The 18,647-nt window shown below is 51.7% G+C and overlaps 1 protein-coding gene across 4 annotated transcripts in view; it reads left to right on the top strand.

Annotated features, from left to right (window-relative positions):
* SLC7A9 (solute carrier family 7 member 9) overlaps positions 1–18,647 on the top strand; it is a 40,822-nt gene that overhangs the window by 2,335 nt on the left and 19,840 nt on the right. For 2 of the 4 annotated variants that reach the window (XM_063614085.1, XM_055237113.2), the window contains exons 2-9: positions 7,326–7,437; positions 11,072–11,219; positions 11,511–11,753; positions 13,275–13,400; positions 13,644–13,743; positions 15,212–15,256; positions 15,895–16,018; positions 17,406–17,509. In XM_063614085.1, the coding sequence (XP_063470155.1) occupies positions 7,326–7,437; positions 11,072–11,219; positions 11,511–11,753; positions 13,275–13,400; positions 13,644–13,743; positions 15,212–15,256; positions 15,895–16,018; positions 17,406–17,509 (1,002 nt within the window). Of the gene's footprint in view, positions 1–6,675; positions 6,810–7,325; positions 7,438–11,071; positions 11,220–11,510; positions 11,754–13,274; positions 13,401–13,643; positions 13,744–15,211; positions 15,257–15,894; positions 16,019–17,405; positions 17,510–18,647 lie in introns of those variants that run through there. The other 2 variants (XM_063614086.1, XM_063614087.1) reach the window with 2 other exon arrangements.

The raw sequence follows: 18,647 nt of genomic DNA, 5'->3' as shown, positions 1-18,647 counted from the left end.
GTGTTGTCAGTAACTGTGTTGAGAGGACAGAGATTTAAGGCCAAGGGTGGCCTAGCATTTAGCCTCTGGAGCACAGCTGTCACTGGCTCCTCACCACCTCCCCTACCTGTATTGTTGGCGGGAATGAAAGGCACAGTCCCCAGTGTGGGTGGCTCAGGACAGCCCTCCCTGGGCCTGGGCAGCTCTTCCAGCAGGGAGGGCTTGAGCCGGATACAGATCCCACAGCAGGAGGCTGAGCCTCTTGGGATGGGGCTGGGCTGACATCTGAATTCTTGAGTAAGACTGGAAACATCATCCACTCAAAACTTGGCTGGGCGGCATGGGGAGGGCTCAGTGTGCCCAGGTTTGTGGTACCTCTCTGCTGGGTCACAGCTGGGCGGGGGTCCACAGGTAAGGAGTGGCTGCAGCCAGGCGTGGGAAAGGGGATGGGTACAGCTCATTGGGCCTCTCTTGGTTTTCTCAAGGTGTGAGTCCATGGCCCTAAAGCTGAGCAGGAAACCTGCTGCCCTTCCAGCCTCCCAGGCTCGGCTCTTTTTTTTTTTTTTAATTGAGACAGTCTCGTTCTGTCACCCAGGCTGGAGTGCAGTGGTGCGATCTCGGCTCTCTGCAACCTCCACCTCCTAGGTTCAAGCAATTCTCCCACCTCAGCCTCCCGAATAGCTGGGATTACAGGGTGTGTCTCACCACGCCCATCTAATTTTTTTTTATTTTTAGTAGAGACAGGGTTTTGCCACGTTGGCCAGGCTGGTCTGGAACTCCTGACCTCAAGTGATCTGCCCACCTCAGCCTCCCAAGGTGCTGGGATTACAGGTATGAGCCACCATCCCCAGCCTCAGGCTCGGCTCTTTTCCTCATTTTTGACTAGGGGTGGACTGGGTAGGAGGGTTTTGGAGAGAAAGAAGAAGGGCAGCTTTTGTAGTTGATATTCACCTGCAGGGCCCTGCTGGGCTGCTTTGCAGGCCCAATGTCTGCAAACAACAGGACAGAGGTAGTGAGGACCCAGGCTGGGCTTCAAACCTACGGAGCGCATGAGGCTGCTTCCTGGAACTGGGCATGCCACCTGCTGCTGAGGACCCAGGCTGGCTCCCCGCGTCTGTGCTGGGTGCTCTGGGCCGCCATCCCCTTGTTCCACAGTCCACCCGTGTGTCAGCACTCTACAGAGGGTATAGATGAGACGGAGAGTGCACTGAGGTGAGAGCATTGCTGCCTTGGGTCATCAGGAGCCTGGAGCATCTATTTCACCTGGTCAGGAGGGTCTTGAGTATTTTATTAAAGAATAATTATTTGAAAGTGAAGGGTCCGTGTGTAGTATATGTAGCATACCAGGGCTGGGTTGCAAGCAACAGAAACTATACTGCCCAATGTTAAGGGAAAGAAGGAAATATTTTGGAAATGTACACTCTGTGGCTTCCATCATGTTTTGAGAAGGACAGAAGCCGGAAGAGCCTGGGGGGGTGGTCTCAGTAGTTGAACACTGTCAGCCTACCCTGTGCTTCACTCAGGTAGCAAATCCTGGGAGACAATGGCCTCTTGGCTGACCTGACATCCTGAGCCCTCCCGTGTGGCCAGAGAAGTAAGGTCCTTTGGTTGGCAGCCCACCAGTGTCCCACAGAAAGGGACAGTTCCCCCAAGTTGTGGATACTGGGCAGACAGAAACGAGATTACAAAAAATGGTAACTTCCTATGTTAGAGTCTCCATCTGTAACCCAGACTGGAGTCTAGTGGCACGATCGTAGCTCACTGCAGCCTTGAACTCCTGGACTCAAGCAGTCCTCCCGCCCCAGCCTCCCAAGGGTAGCTGGGACTATAGGTGCACACCATCATGTCTGGATAATATTTTTAAATTCTTTTCGCAAAGACAGGGGCTTGCTATGTTGCCCAGGTTGGTCTCAAACTCCTGGCCTCAAGCAATCCCCCTGCCTCGGCCTCACAAAGTGCTGAGATGACAGGCGCACAGCCACAGCACCCGGCCCCCAAAATAGTAACTCTTTATTAAAGATGTTTGATGACACAGAACCCTCTTTCCCCAAAATCAGCAACAATCACAACTTTCATCATGTGTGGCCACCATGGTTGAGAAAAGAGGCAGCGACCATGAATAGTGACAAGGTCAGTGGGGAAGGGAGCAGGATGGGAAGTCATGTTTTGACAGCATGCTGTAACTGTCTTCCCCATGCAGGTTATTTAATGAAAAACCATATTACTTGGAACACATAAAAATGATGGACAAAGTTCGAAGGCAGGATTGTACTATTCCAATAGTTGTTGGATATATATAGATTGTTCCTAGATAAGAGTTTTGAAATTATGTTTATGCTTTCCTTGCTAATTGTTTTATGGCTAGACAGCACGTCTCTGACATCGAAAGGCTTTGCACATCGCCAACTCATCACAAGTTGTTCCGGTTGGAATTCAGGTAGTAAGGGAACAAACACCTCTTCTATCTGTGGTAGTATGCCAGTTATTTCTGTCTTTTGAGTCCCCCTCCAAATCCCAAAGTGCTACTGTCAGCAGCAGTGGGAAGGAATACAAGACCGAGTGAACTTAATGAATAGGAGAAAGTGAAAACTTGAAGGCAGGTCTGGAACAAGCTTTCAGCGGTAAAGGAAGATTCAGCCTCTGCCTGAATGTTTGCCCAAGACCCTGCCTCTGTCATGAGGACAGTGAATTAGAGAACAAGACCCAGCAGGGCAGCCCAGAGGCTGTGCAGAAATGGACTGACACTATGGGATTAAAGACGTTTTTAAAACCATCACAGGAGGCCAGGTGCAATGGCTTACGCCTGTAATCTCAGCACTTTGAGAGGCTGAAATGGGAGGATCGCTTGAGCCCAAGAGGTCAAGCCTGGAGTGAGCCGTGATCACACCATTGCACTCTAGCATGGGAGCAAGAGACCCTGTCTCAGACACAAACCATCACAGGAGAAGGAAATGTTGGGGCTCAGGACACACCACCCCCAAAATATGACTGTAGGAGACCAGATATATATCACCCCAAATTATACTTCTTTGGAATATTTTGAGCTGGTTTATTCTGAGAAACTGCAGACACAACAGGTGTAGCTCTGAAAAGCTGCCCTTTGCAAAAGAAATTTATGTCATGAAGGAAATCTACATTAGTACAAGTATCTGTACCAGGAAGAGACAACTTTTATTACCCTAGAGACTTATATCTGCATAACAAGATGATCTTTATTCGCCATGCATTTCCTCCCCTCACCATCCCATTACTAGTCCCTACCTGCCCCAGAAGCCCCAAGTCCCTAATCCTTATATAGCTCAGGATGCTATATAGGGTTTAGTCATCTGGCCCTTCTTCAAGTCTCTTATTTTGTGGGACTCTGTTGCATATACACATAATTAAAACAGTTTTCATCCCATTAGTCTCAATTCGAAGCCCAACCAAAGAACCCAGAAGGGTGGAGAGAAGCATTTTACCCTCCCCAACTGAAACCAAATGTGCACCAAATATAAGAAAATGTAGATGGTGTGAAGATCTTCACACTGCAAGCATTTTTGCAATCGGAAGGGAAAAGCACGGGTTGAAAATGAAGGTCAAGAGTCTTTAGCAGAAACTTAAGAAATAGAGTGGTTGGCTGGGTGTGGTGGCTCACACCTGTAATCCCAGCACTTTGGGAGGCTGAAATGGGTGGATTACTTGAGGTCAGGAGTTCAAGACCAACCTGGCCAACATGGTGAAACCCCACCTCTACTAAAAATACAAAAAATTAGCCAGGCATGGTGGTGGATGCCTGTAATCCCAGCTACTCAGGAGGTTGAGACAGAAGAATCACTTGAACCCAGGAGGCAGAGGTTGCAGTGAGCCGAGATCGTGCCACTGCACTCCAGCCTGGGCAACAGAGTGAGACTCCATCTAAAAAAAAAAAAAAAAAAATTTGACAGCAGGGAGGTGAAACTTTAGCCACATGGCAGAAGCACTGGATACACAATGAACCAATGGTCTTCAAGAACTGAGGAAAATTTTGCTTTTTAAATGAAATCTGTATTATTTTCCATGAGGAAGAGCTTATGAGAATTACTTGAATACTTTCTATGTATTCAAGGGAGGGAGAGGGTGGGACTGCGGTGAAAAACACAACTTTAAGAAACAGGCTTGGGCCGGGCGCAGTGGCTCACGCCCGTAATCCCAGCACTTTGGGAGGCCGAGGCGGGCGGATCACAAGGTCAGGAGATCGAGACCATCCTGGCTAACACGGTGAAACCCCGTCTCTACTAAAAATACAAAAAATTAGCCGGGCGAGGTGGCAGGCACCTGTAGTCCCAGCTACAAGGGAGGCTGAGGCAGGAGAATGGCGTGAACCCCGGGGGGCGGAGCCTGCAGTGAGCCGAGATCGCGCCACTGCACTCCAGCCTGGGTGAAAGAGTGAGACTCCGTCTCAAAAAACAAAACAAAACAAAAAAAACAAAAAAAGAAACAGGCTTAAGAAATGCTCACCGTGGACCCAAAATGAACTGAAGTGGAGATTTCTGACTTACAAGGGACCCTCACACCCCGACGTTCCAGACTCGGCACTTGGAAGAGGCCCAGGAAGACCAGAGGGCTGGTCCTGGACATTCATGGAACACGCAAGTTCAATGTGTTCCGTGAGGAGGCGCCTGTTGCTAGCCCCGCTTTGCAGATTCAGACCCTGATCCTGGCAGCGCTGCCTGAGCCCATGTGGGTAGTGGGTGAGGTTGCAGGGCTGTCTGGCCCCAGCGGGGGACCACTGCCCCACCCTGCCCTCCTCATGTGGTCTCCTGTCAGCCTGCCAGGATCACTTTTGACCCAGGGGGTATTCTGTGGTGTTTTGCCAACATGGATGTGCCAGGTGCTATGATGAGTGCTGCAGCATTAGGAGTGACCCCAGCAAGCCGGTGGGCAGGTTCTGTCTAGGGTGGCAGGACCTGCCGCCAGCCTCTCTGCTCAGGGCTCTGGGCATGGCAGGCAGGTAAACAGGCTGGGCCCTCCCAAGATGGGAGGTGACAAACTTCTAAGTCAGGACCCTGCCTCTGGGACACCAAGGGTCCCTGTGCTCTGCAGACGGCTTTCAGAGAAACCTGTGCCTCTCTCAGGTCTGTTTGCCCCAAACTGCTCCTAAACTGACCCCCAGAGACTGGCCCAGCTCCTTCCATCTCTGACCTTTGCTTCCATTTGATATCTGGGATGCAGTTAAGTTTGGCCCAAGGCAAAACTACCAGAGTTTTGGCTGAAGGTAACAGCTACGATGCTTCAGACGCAGTGCTTATGCTGTGCCAGGCTGTCTCATAAGGTCTCATAAGGTGCTTCCTTCCCTATCTGAAAGGGCTTAGTGCTGACCCCTGAGGCTGCCGCCTGAGCCTAGGTCCAATCGCAGTGCAGGAGAACCTCTGCTCCCTCCCAGAGAGATCCAGACCCTGGCAGCCCTGGATGGGGACCGGAGCTTCCTGGCCTTGTGTTGCCTGTCCCCCTCCGTTTCCCCGATGGGGAAAGTTTTGTGTCCCTTGTGATGAGCCAGGACATGGCTACCTGAACAGCACCACAGCCAAACCTGACGGGCGTTTGGCCGCAGCTGCAGGAAGGACGCAGGGGCCTGCATTGCCTCAGGCCTGCTTGTGATTCCAAGTGGTGAAGCCCCATCACTGGTAAAGAGGAGTGGGATGGGTTCAACCGCTCTCACCTGCTCAGCCAGAGGCAGGCCTGTGGCTTGGGGGAAATTCCTGGGCGGGGAGGAAACTGACCAACAGCTGAGTTACTCACACACAGCAGTTCCTGTTTGAGCTGCCTGACTTGGGTTTTAAATACAGCCTATTAAGGCAATTAGAGAATTGGTTCCAAAGTTTATCTCCTCTGATTCCCAAAGATAAAAGAAGGCATAATTTATTTTATCTTTAGGTAAAAAGTGTAGACGATTTGGGACCATCTGGTTTTAAAAAAATAATCTGACCTAGACACAAATGAACAAAACAAAAATGGTTTTGGAGAGAAATTGGTCTGCCTGACCCTCCCGTTTTTTGTGTGGCGTATCTAAGCTTCATTGCAAAAAAAAAAAGTTTAATAAGGGTTTAATAATTACCCTTATTGACCTCTGTACCTTCTGGACTTCTTCCTTCGCTCCTGGGCACAAGACATGGCCATTCCTAGTGTTGGACCGTGCAGGCACGGGCGGTCAGCTGGGCCGCAGCTCCTCTGGCTCTGCAGGGTCACGGAGGAAGGTAAGGTCAATGGGTGATAGAAAGGCTCATGGCTCTCCTGGCCGGGGCCTGGACAGAGAATTTATTTAGAGAGAGGGTACAGTGGTGCATGGTTATCTACTGATTCAGTCTGGAACTGGGTTTCCTCGGCAATGTTTTCATTCCTTTCATCACTCAATGAAAAAGCACCTGGCCAGGAGCGGTGGCTCACCCCTGAAATCCCAGCCCTTTGGGAGGCCGAGATGGAAGGACTGCTTGAGCCCAGGAGTTGGAGGCCAGCCTGGGCAAATAGCGAGACTCCCGTGTTTATAAAAAATATTGTAAAAATTTAAAAAGTACAAAGAAAAAGTACCTGTATTGTGGATCTGTGATGTATGGGAGTGCCTTTAATCTTGGGAAGGAATTATAAGACAGACACTCCTTACCTGGACTTGATTCTGATAAATACATTCCACAATATTTTCATTTTTTTATTTTTTATATTTTATTTTTTTGAAACAGAATCTCGCTCTGTGGCCCAGGCTGGAGTGCAGTGGCACGATCTTGGCTCACTGCAGCCTCTGCCTCCCGGGTTCAAGTGCTTCTTTTGCCTCAGCCTCCCAAGTAGCTGGGATTACAGGCACCCGCCACCATGCCCAGGTAATTTTTTTTTTTTTTTTGCATATTTAGTAGAGATGGAGTTTCGCCATGTTAGCCAGGCTGGTCTCAAACTCCTGGGCTCAAGTGATCCGCCCACCTCGGCCTCCCAAAGTGCTAGGATTACAGGCCTGAGCCACTGTGCCCAGCCCAGGATGTTGTTAAATATTTTTTTACTTTTGAAAAAAAAAATGAAGTTGGACCATAGAAGTAGAATGACTTTCAAGGCACAGGCACGTGGGCCAGGAGGCTCCCGGGGCCTGTCTGGGAGAGAGCTAAGCAAGCAGCTGAGCTTTGGAGAGCAGCGGGGAGCTGTGTTCCCCTGCCTGGACAATGTTAATGACTGACTTTGACTCTGGGGCCCAGCGCGTGAGCCCTGAGGGACTGGCAGTGGCCCCCACCTGCAGCAATAACCAACACTGTGCTTTTGGAGCCAGCTCCCCTAGTCCAGGCCGAGCTTGCACTTGTGTCTTGTCTGCTGCCGCTGATCCAAGATTTAGCTGTGCGCCCTCCTTGCAGTCTCCTGGAACCAGCAGGAGGAAACATGGGGGATACTGGCCTGAGAAAGCGGAGAGAGGATGAGAAGTCGATCCAGAGCCAAGAGCCTAAGACCACCAGTCTCCAAAAGGAGGTAAGGCGGTCTCTGGCGGGGCAGGCCCTTTGCAGGTTAGGCAAAGGGGTCTGAACAAGGGGTGCAGGCAGTGAAATCCGGGCCGATCCCTAGTGACACGGCAGAAGATGTGCTCTTTGATTTGTGAAGTACATCTTTAAAGGGATAATCTCTGGACTTACTTCTCTTTCCCTCTCGCCAGGGAACTCTGCATCTTCTTTTTTTTTTTTTTTTTTTTGAGATGGAGTGTTGCTCTGTTACCCAGGCTAGAGTGCAGTGGTGCCATCTCGGCTCACTGCAACCTCCACCTCCCTGGTTCAAGGGATTCTTCTGACTCAGCCTCCCGAGTAGCTGTGATTACAGGCGCCCGCCACCACACCCGGCTAATTTTTGTATTTTTAGTAGAGACCGGGTTTCGCCATGTTGGCCAGGCTGGTTTCGAACTCCTGAGCTCAGGTGATCCTCCTGCCTCGGCCTCCCAAAGTGCTGGGATTACAGGCGTGTGCCACTGCAACCGGCTGCATATTCTTTTTTTTTTTTTTTTTTTGAGACAGAGTTTTGCTCTGTCACCCAGGCTGGAGTGCAGTAGTGTGATCTCAGCTCACTGCAACCTCTGCTTCCTGGGTTCAAGCAATTCTCCTGCTTCAGTCTCCTGAGTAGCTGGGACTACAGGCATGTGTCACTATGCCTGGCTAATTTTTGTATTTTTAGTAGAGACGAGGTTTCACCATGTTGGCCAGGCTGGTCTCCAATTCCTGGCCTCAAGTGATCCACCCACCTCGGCCTCCCAAAGTGTTGGGATTACAGGCATGAGCCAACTTGCCTGGCTTGCATATTATTTTAAGTTCATACATAGGTGCTTTTGTGTGTTGGGCAAGTGTCTAGAGGGGCCAGTATTTTTGTTCAAACTAATGGCCTTTCCAGGAAGGGTCAGAAAGGGCCTTCTTTTTAAAAATTAAAGAAAAAAAAATTTTAGAAACAGGGTCTTGCTCTGTCACCCAGGCTGGAGTGCAGTCGTGCAATCATAGCTCACACAGCCTCGACCTCCTGGGCTCAAGCAGTCCTCCTGCCTCAGCCTCCTGAGTAGCTGGGACTACAGGGGCGCACCACAATGCCCTGCCAAATTTTTAAATTTTCAAAAAATTTTTCTGTAGAGTCAGTGTCTTGCTGTGTCGCCCAGGCTGGTCTGAAACTCCTGGGATCAAGCGATCCTCCCACCTCGGGCTCCCAAAGTGCTGGGATTATAGGCGTGAGTCACTGTGCCCAGCCAGAGAGGGCGTTCTGATGGTTGAGTCTCCTCTAAATGCCTGTCCTTCTTACGTCTGAATGGCTGTAGTGATGGGAAGTACCGCCCCCGGCATAGCCCGTTCTGTCTTAGAGGCATCTATCAGGGACAGCCACTCTGAGTTGGGCTGCAGTGAGCAGCTGGGGCTAGCCCTGGGCCTGGAGGGGAAGGGAGCCTTGGGGCTGCAGGGGAAGGCAGAAAGGAGCTCCACACAGCACACGGCGCCAGTCTCAGGCAGTTGGGAGCAGCAGTTGCTGAGCATGGAGGGGCGGGGAGGGCTTCAGACTCCTAGGATGAGGAAAGGCAGCCCCAGGTGAGCTCAGGATGGCTTCTGCTTCCAGGGCAGAGGTGTGGGCGGGGCCTCCGAGAGCTCCCATGCCTGGCAGCAGAGGGGATGGAGGAGGGACGGGACCAAAGCTTTAGGGCTTGACCAGGGGGCTGGCAGTGGCCTGAAGGCTTGGCCTGGGACTGGGTCCCCAGGAGGCAGACGATGGGCTGCAGCACCGTCCCTCTCTGCCAGTCTCAGGCCTGATCTCAGCAAGGGCCTCTTGGAACCCTGGTGGGCCCAGTGGCCACAGAGCACAGCTGAGAAATCCCCAGATTCTGAGCTGGGGACAGGTGTGGCGGCACACACCTGTAACCTTAGCACTTTGGGAGGCTGAGGTGGGAGGATCACCTGAGCCCAGGAGGTCGACGCTGCAGTGAGTCATGATCGCGCCATTGCACTCCAAGCCTAGGTGACAGAGTGAGACCCTGACTCTAAAAACCGAAAATCTGAGCTGGGTCTACCCCTCAGGCAGCTTCAGGGTGAATGCAGACCTCACCCACATCAGAACCCAGGCAGTCCCTCAGCAGGAGGGAGGATTCTGGAGCCAAACTGCCAGTCCTGGGCAGGGCTGAGATGAGGAGACCTGAGCCCGTCCCCTCCCTGTCCTGGAAATGTGCCCTGGCCCTGAAAGCTGACGCTGCTCCCTAGGGATCCGCTGGTGTGTGCAGAGTCCCCAGGGTGGCAGCCTGCAGCTGGGAGCCCCTCATCCCCTGCGATCTGACTTCAAGCCCTGCCTCTTCCCAGACAGGTGAACACAGGCGCTTAAACTTCAGGCTCTGGAGATCTGGCCGGGGCCGCTTCTGAGGACAGGTGTTATGAGTAGGGCTTGAGTTGGACTTTTTTTCCCTCCTTGATTGGTGTGTAGTTTACATACAGTGAAATGTGCAGTTTTTTTTTTTTTTGAGACAGTCTCATTGTCACCCAGGCTGGAGTGTAGTGGCTCACTGCAACCTCCACCTCCTGGGTTCAAGAGATTCTCCTGCCTCAGCCTCCTAAGCAGCTAGGAACAGGTGCGCACCTTAAATGCCTGGCTGATTTTTGTATTTTTTTTAGTAGAGACGGGGTTTCTCCATGTTGGCCAGGCTGGTCTCGAACTCCCAACCTCAGGTGATCCGCCTGCCTCGGCCTCCCAAAGTGCTGGGATTACAGGCATGAGCCACCGCACCTGGCCAAAATGTACAAATCTTTAGTGCTGAGTTTGGTGAATTTTGACAGATGTACCACCCCAGAAAGCTCCCTCTTGCCCTTTTCTAGGCAGGGCCCCAGCCCTGAATTCCTATGGCTGTGGATTAGTTTCACCTGTTCTTGAACTTCACGGGAATGGAACCATCCAGTGTCTCTTTGAGCTGGGTTCTGTTCTTAGAAAGCTCACATCCTAGCAAATGGCACTGGGCCAGGCACGGTGGCTTATGCCTGCAATCCCAGCACTTTGGGAGGCTGAGTTGGGAGGATCATTTGAGGCCAGGAGTTCGAGGCTGCAGTGAGCTATGATCTTTATTTCACAGTCCCCGAATGTTTCTGTTTCTGGGAGGCCTCCGTTGCTCACCCTGCATGGAGTCTCTGGCCAGGACTCTAGGCCCTGACTTCCCCGGGCTTTGGTGGCGCACTCCTTTCTCCTCCACCCAGCTCAGAGGCGTATCCCAAGGGCCTTTCTCATTGGCGAGCTGTTGCCAAGTCAGCCTTTTCACTGAGGGCACAGGATCATGGTTAGGCACGTGGAACCTGAGCCGGGTCTCCCCCTCTCTAGCTGTAAACCCCAGACAGCCTCCTAACCTTTCTGTGCCTCAGTGTCCTCCTCTGTACCATGGGGGTGGCACAGTGTGGCCAGCTCGCGGGGCTGTCACGAGAATTAATCACGTTAATGTAAGCAAAGCTCCGGGAGCGGCGCCCTGGTGTTGCCAGGGCAGCCACCCAGGGTGGAAGCGCCTGGGGCATGGGCTTTGGCTGGGGCTGCCCTGGCCATACCGAGGCAGGGTGGCGCCTGGCCTTCTGGGCTGGGTCCAGGCGTGGCACTAACGCCCTCTTCCTTCCTCCACACCCAGCTGGGCCTCATCAGTGGCATCTCCATCATCGTGGGCACCATCATTGGCTCTGGGATCTTCGTTTCCCCCAAGTCTGTGCTCAGCAACACGGAAGCTGTGGGGCCCTGCCTCATCGTATGGGCGGCTTGCGGGGTCCTCGCGACGCTGGGTAAAGAGACTTGGGTGCCTGGTGCAGCCCCGGAAGCATGCAGGGGCACGCCAGGCAGGTGCTACCTGTGCCAGCCCTCACCCTGCCACTATCCTTTTTGGCACATGTGTGGCAAACAGGTGTAAATCAGGCTGGACTGAGTGTCCAACGCCGGAGATCAGGGCCGTCCAGCGAGGGTGGACCACGGTGGGCCCCTCCCATACAAGCGCAGCCTCCAGGGGGAGGAAGGCTCCCTGGGGCCGGGGCAGTGCCTCACAAGGGGCCTGTGAGCCCTTCCTCTCTGTGTTCCAGGCGCCCTGTGCTTTGCGGAGCTTGGCACAATGATCACCAAGTCAGGAGGCGAGTATCCCTACCTGATGGAGGCCTACGGGCCCATCCCCGCCTACCTCTTCTCCTGGGCCAGCCTGATCGTCATCAAGCCCTCATCCTTCGCCATCATCTGCCTCAGCTTCTCCGAGTATGTGTGCGCGCCCTTCTATGCGGGCTGCAAGCCTCCTCAACTCGTTGTGAAATGCCTGGCCGCCGCCGCCATCTGTGAGTACCCGAGCCCAGGGCAGGGGTCAGAAAAGACCTGGCATAGAGGGTGTCTGGGGACTCCGCCCTCAGCTCCTCCCCAGTGAGCTAAAGTCTCTGGCGAGAGCCCAGGCAGGGCCTGGCATCAGCCTTTGCGGTACCTGTGGGTGCTGCACACTGGGGACCCCCAGGCCCGTGGGGGCTGCAGGGAGGGGTGCCGCTGGCTGTCCTGCAGGGCAGAGCCTTGGCTCAGGGCCCAGCTTCTTCTCCCGGCATGGTGGCAGGTGCCTGTAATCCCAGCTACTCGGGAGGCTGCTTATCATGCCCTGATAACTTTTCGCCATCTGAGGCAGCCTGGCTAAGGTCATCTCCAGGTTCTTTTAAAAGGTCCTTAAACTCCCATGTTCGGATCTGCCCTCTTGGAATTTGGGAGAGAATATGGTGGCTGGTGGGGGAGTAGGGGTGGACCGCAGGCAGTGGCTCATGCTTGGAATCTCACCACTTTGGGAGGCTGAGGTGGGAGGATCGCTTGAGGCCAAGAGTTTGAGATCAGCCTGGTCAACACAGTGAGACCCTTGCCTCTACAAAAAATAAAAACATTAGCTGGGTGTGGTGGCATGCACCTGGCATCCCAGCTACTTGGGAGGCTGAGGAGGGGGGATCACTTGAGCCTTGGATCCTATCTCAAAAAATAAAAGAGGCTAGGTGCGGTGGCCCACGCCTGTAATCCTAGCACTTTGGGAGGCCAAGGTAGGTGGATTACTTGAGGTCATGAGTTCAAGACCAGCCTGGCCAACATGGCAAAACCCCGTTTCTACTAAAATACAAAAATTAGCAGGGCGGGGGAGGGGGGTGGTGGGGTAGTGCGTGCCTGTAATCCCAGCTACTGGGGAGACTGAGAGAGGCAGGAGAATTCCTTGAACCCGGGAGGTGGAGGTTGCATTGAGCTGAGACTGTGCCATTACACTCCAGCCTGGACTACAGAGTGAGACTCCATCTCAAATAAATAAATAAATAAAAATAAAATTACAAAAATTGGATGTGAGGGCGATCTGGCAGGGACATCTGTCACCCCACTGATCGCCAGGGTTGATTCAGGTGATCTGGCTGGCTAGGCGTGTCCTCTTCCTCCCTCACTGCTCCACGTGCGTCCCTCCTGAAGCTGCGCACTCGGTGGAAGCGGATGGCCATCCCTGATAGAGGAGGACTGGTCTTCGGTCAAGGGTATATGAGTAGCTGTGCTCCCCTGCTAGAACCTCCAGACAAGCTCTCTACTAAAAATACAAAAATTAGCCGGGCATGGTGGCGTGCACCTGTCATCCTAGCTACTCAGGAGGCTGAGGCAGGAGAATTGCTTGAACCGGGGAGGCAAAGATTGCTGAGATCGTGAGCTGAGATCACACCACTGCTCTCCAGCCTGGGTGACAGAGACTCCATCTCAAAAAAAAAATTAAAAAAATTAAAAAATATATAAAAGACAGGAGACTCTCTCCAGGGCTTTGCTGAAAACCATAAATGCAGAAACTGTCCCCACCCATCCAGTGTTCATCTCGACGGTGAACTCACTGAGCGTGCGGCTGGGAAGCTACGTCCAGAACATCTTCACCGCGGCCAAGCTGGTGATCGTGGCCATCATCATCATCAGCGGGCTCGTGCTCCTGGCCCAAGGTGACCCACGGGAGGGTGGGCCCTGCACGGGCACACAACAAATGCCCTTCCACTGGGAGCAGGAGCAGCCTTGCCTCACGAGCCCATCTCCAAGGAAGCATGGCAGGAACTCGGTGGGAGGGATCCTTAGTTTCAGGGCATGTTTAATAAGCTGGGGTCACAATCATGCCCTTCTTTCCCGTGGAGATGCACTCAAGATCTGCCTGGCTGACACCCACCGTTCACTGTCTGGCTTCATTACAGGAAACACAAAGAATTTTGAAAATTCTTTCGAGGGCGCCCAGCTGTCTGTGGGAGCCATCAGCCTGGCGTTTTACAATGGACTCTGGGCCTATGATGGATGGTGAGGTGTCCTGAGATGACCCGAGTCTGGGGGTGGGTGGGGTTCTCCAGGTGACTTTAACTCCACCTGTCATGGAAAACAATGAGTTCCCCTTTCTGGGGTGTGGTGTGACTCTGACATTCACCCTCACATTTCCTTTTTGTGAAGCATGTGACAACCTCTCCCCTTTATTCCCTGAGACACCTGCTCAGAGTGCTCTGTGTAGAACCCTCACTGGGCCAACACAGGCTCAGCCAAATCAGAGGCAGCCAGGGCCCAAGCTCAGGTTTTCTGTTTTGTTTTGGTTTTTTTTTTTTTTTTTAGAGACAGGATCTCACTTGGTCACCCAGGCTGGAGTGCAATGGCGTGATCATAGCTCACTGCAGCCGCAAACTCCTGGGCTCAAGCCAGCTTCCTGCCTCAGCCTCCTGAGTAGCTAGGACTACAGATAGGAGCTGCCATGCCCTGATAATTTTTTATTTTTATGCTTTGTAGAGACAGTCTCTCTGTGTTGCCCAAGCTGCTCTCAATCTCCTGCACTCAAGCAATTCTCTCTCCTCGGCCTCCCAAAGTGCTGGGATTACAGGCGTGAGCCACTGCGCCCAGCCCCAAGCTATTGGTTAAACAAAGAATACTCAATAGCACTTCTGTTTAACCTTGAAAATCATTAGGTTTGGGAGCCTCTCTGAATCTATTATGGTTTGGGGGACTGCCCTACAAAAATAATACCATATACATTTTATATATTTATTGAGTTTAGTGGATGAGACTCTGTTTTTGTCCTTTTTTTTTTTTCTTTTCTTTTTTTGAGATGGAGTCTCACTCTATTACCCAGGCTGGAGTGCAGTGGTGAGATCTCGGCTCACTGCAGTTGCTTGAATCCCCAAGGTTCAAGCAATTCTCCTGCCTCAGCCTCCCAACTAGCTGGGATTACAGGCACCTGCCACCATGCACGGCTAATTTTTGTATTTTTAGTAGAGACGAGGTTTTACCATGTTGGCCAGGCTAGTCTTGAACTCCTGACTTCAAGTGATCTGCCCACCTCGGCCTCCCAAAGTGCTGGGATTACAGACGTGTGCCACTATGCCTGGCCCATTTTTGTCCTTTAAGGAAGAAGCATGACTGTCTGTAATGATGGTCCTTCTCTCCTGCAAAGCATTTATAGATTTCATTCCCTTTTCAGACAAAGAATATTCCATTTTTTCAAAGCACCCTGGGGACTCACTAATCCTGATTATTCTTGAAAATCCGTGTGATTCCCAAGGAGGGCAAAGGCTCAACCAGCTGACAGATGTGTAGGTCTGGGTAGGGCCCCAGGCCCCACCACTAGCAGGGCCATTAACCTGGAAATAAATTCACCTGGAATTCCTGCAGGAGAATTTTTTTCTCTGGTAAAGAATCTTAAATGAGGCCAACATTTATTATTGTGGGTTTCATAATTGAAAAAGAAAGTCAAGGTGTGTGACGCTTGTTACTTTCCTTTTTCCAGGAATCAACTCAATTACATCACAGAAGAACTTAGACACCCTTACAGGTAACAGCTGAATCAGTGCAGAGGACAGTAGCCGGGCAGCCTGATTTCTCTTCTCTTGGTGAAGGCTGGAGCTGCTTCTCTGGGTATTCCATGATGCCCTTCCCAACAGTGAATTATTTCTTTTTTTTTTTTTTTAGACAGAGTTGCTCTGTTGCCTAGGCTGGAATGCAGTGCTGCAATCTCAGCTCACTCATTTTTGTACTTTTTTAGTAGAGATGGGATTTCGCCATGTTGGCCAGGCTGGTCTTGAACTCCCGACCTCAAGAGATTCGCCCATCTTGGCCTCCCAAAGTGCTGGGATTACAGGTGTGAGCCACTGCGCCCGGCCAGTGAATGGTTTCTTATGAGTTCACTATGCACGCTTAGAGTTTGGTTTGGTTTGGGGCAGAGCAGTGGCTCTTAAGGGAGGGAAGAGTTTGGTCTTCCTTTATCTCTAGCTTATTTTGCTTTATAAACAGTTCCATGTGAACTGCTCTGGAGTCTGAGAGAGGCAGCATTCTCATTTGAAAATGTCTCACGTTCCTGCTGGGGCTCTGCTACCTGCGAATCTTCTCCCTGGGAGGGCCTCAGAGAGGGCGTCCATCTCCCATGGGAGGCTGTGGTCTGAATGTGGGTCTCTGTGTCATTGCCCCTCCCAGAAACCTGCCTTTAGCCATTATCATCGGGATCCCCCTGGTGACGGCGTGCTACATCCTCATGAACGTGTCCTACTTCACCGTGATGACTGCCACTGAACTCCTGCAGTCCCAGGCTGTGGCTGTGGTGAGTGCGCGGGCATCGCTGCTGGCAGGGGCTGTGGCTTGTGGGAAGGAGTAAGGCAGGTGTCAGCACTGGAGGTGAGCTCCCTCCCAGGGAAGGAGGGCGATATTCATGAACGGGGACACAGACTGGGCACACACGGCATGGAGCTGGAGGCAGGGCCGGGCTAGCCAGGGTGAGGGTTCGACAGGCAAGCATGAAGCAAAGGCACAAAGTGCCAGGGAGTCGGGGGAGGTCATTATATTAGGCTGGTGCAAAAGTAATTGCCAGTTTTTAACTGGCAATTACTTTTGCACCACCCTAAATAATAATGAATCATAGAAGGTGAGAGGTGAGAGGCGTTGGGGTCAGTGAAGAGATGGCTGGGGGCCTTCTGCGGTTGCAAACAGACAACCAAGTGTTGGGGATTTGGAAGGTGGAGGAGACGCAGTTTGGGTAAGTGCTGAGGTCACTGACCACGAGACTGGGGGCTGTTAAGGTGGGAGGGAGAATTCAGCCATTCCGGTTGGAGTGGGGGTTCAGGGAAGTGAGAGGTGAAGGTGTCAGGATATTGAAGTGACCAAGAATTATGCAGCTGGGTATGGTGGCGAGTGCCTGTGGTCCCAGCTACTTGGAAGACTGAGGCAAGAGGATCGCTTGAGCCCAGGAGGTTGAGGCTACAGTGAGACATGATCACGCCACTGCACTCCAGCCTGGGCAACAAGAGTGAAACTCCGTCTCAAAAATAAATAAATAAATAAAAATAAAATAAAGATTTATGCCAGGGAGTAGTGGATAAGAGATTTCTCTTGCCATCACAATAGCTGGAGTGACAGAGCGAGGCTCCATCTCAAAAAAAAAAAAAAAAAAAAAGATTTGGCCGGGCATGGTGGCTCATGCCTGTAATCCCAGCACTTTGGGAGGCCGAGATGGGCAGATCACAAGGTCAGGAGTTCGAGACCAGCCTGGCCAACGTGGTGAAATCCCGTCTCTACTAAAAATACAAAAATTAGCTGAGTGTAGTGGCACGCGCCTGTAATCTCAGCTACTTGGGAGGCTGAGGCATGAGAATCGCTTGACCCCTGGAGGCAGAGGTTGCAGTGAGCCAAGACAGCACCATTGCACTCCAGCCTGGGCAACAAGAGTGAAACTCCGTCTCAAAAATAAATAAATAAATAAAAATAAAATAAAGATTTATGCCAGGGAGTAGTGGATAAGAGATTTCTCTTGCCATCACAATAGCTGGAGATAGGTGAATGGCATTCTCTCTCTGCAGTGGAGGAGTCAAGAGGTTGTGCCCTGAGGTTAGGTGGGTCCCTGGGTCCCCTGGGAGGCCAGAATAGCTTTTGGGGGCCGGCCGCTCTTGGAGGCCGAGAAAGACCCTCAGGACTCATCTCGCTTCTCTCACCAGACATTTGGTGACCGTGTTCTCTATCCTGCTTCTTGGGTCGTTCCACTTTTTGTGGCATTTTCAACCATCGGTGCTGCTAACGGGACCTGCTTCACAGCGGGCAGGTAGGCGACCCCCGCCATCACTCCCAGGGTGGACAGGGGCAGTGAAAGCAATATCACCCCCAAGGAAGACACACAGCTAAAATCCTCAGGGCTCTGCTGGGCAATACCCACGCCAGCACAAGTAGGAGACCCAAATCCAGGGAAGGGGTGTGGCTTGAACCCACATCGCAAACTGGCCAGGAAGGCATGGATGGGCCTGCACATGGGAACTGATCAAGGCTGCCTGGAATCTCAGCCTTTCCACTCCAGGGGGCCCTAGTTCCCAACATGGCGGGAAAGCTGCCCATGCTGAGGCAAAGGGAAGTGACGCCGCGTGAATGAGGCACTGGTTTTCCACGTGACACTTTTTACCTTTTCACCTAGTGATATTTTTCACGTAGTGATATTTCCTGAACATCTTCCCCATGTTAATATACACAAACTAATTTGCTAATTAGCAAATTAATAAACAATAACCCAGAATTGGCTAACTTTCCTTTAAAGGGCCAGATGTTCCAGGCTCACAGGCTGCATAAACCTCTGTCACAGATTCTCAACTCCGCCTTGGTACCCAAAAGGGAACAGCCATGGTCATGTTCCAATAAAACTTTATTTGCACAAACAGCTGTGGTTTGCCAGTCCTTAGACCCACCTGGTCTGGAGACCGCCACCAGCTGTGTTGTATCACACTTTCAGATGTAGCATAACTTAACAAGTCCTTCACTCACACCTGGGTGTGGGTGGTTTCCATGAACGTTGCTGCAGTGAACATCCTCGAACACGTGTCTTGGCTCAGTTGTCCAGTGTTCTGAATGGATAGATTTAGGAGTGAAATTGACAATGCCTGTGTATGTTAAAAAATTAAATACCATAAAATCATTCTTCTAAAGCCAAACCAAAATATATGTAGTGCTAGGCCTCCAACTTCGTTCTTTGTCAAAAGCGTTTTGGCTAGATCCTTTGTATTTCTTTATACATTTTTAAATTTTAATTTTAATTAACTAATGAATTTTGAGGCAAGGTCTCACTCTGTCACCCAGGCTGGAGCGCACTGGCACAATCTTGGCTCACTGTAGCCTCTACCTCCTGGGCTCAAGCAATCCTCCCTCCTCAGCCTCTGGAGTAGCCGGGACCACAGGCATGTGCCACCACACCCAGC

Source organism: Symphalangus syndactylus, chromosome 13 (assembly GCF_028878055.3).
Source record: "Symphalangus syndactylus isolate Jambi chromosome 13, NHGRI_mSymSyn1-v2.1_pri, whole genome shotgun sequence".
In the NCBI taxonomy this organism is placed as follows: domain Eukaryota; kingdom Metazoa; phylum Chordata; class Mammalia; order Primates; family Hylobatidae; genus Symphalangus; species Symphalangus syndactylus.
The sequence above is the reverse complement of the archived record's forward strand: the minus strand, read 5'-3'. Positions and strand labels throughout refer to the sequence as shown.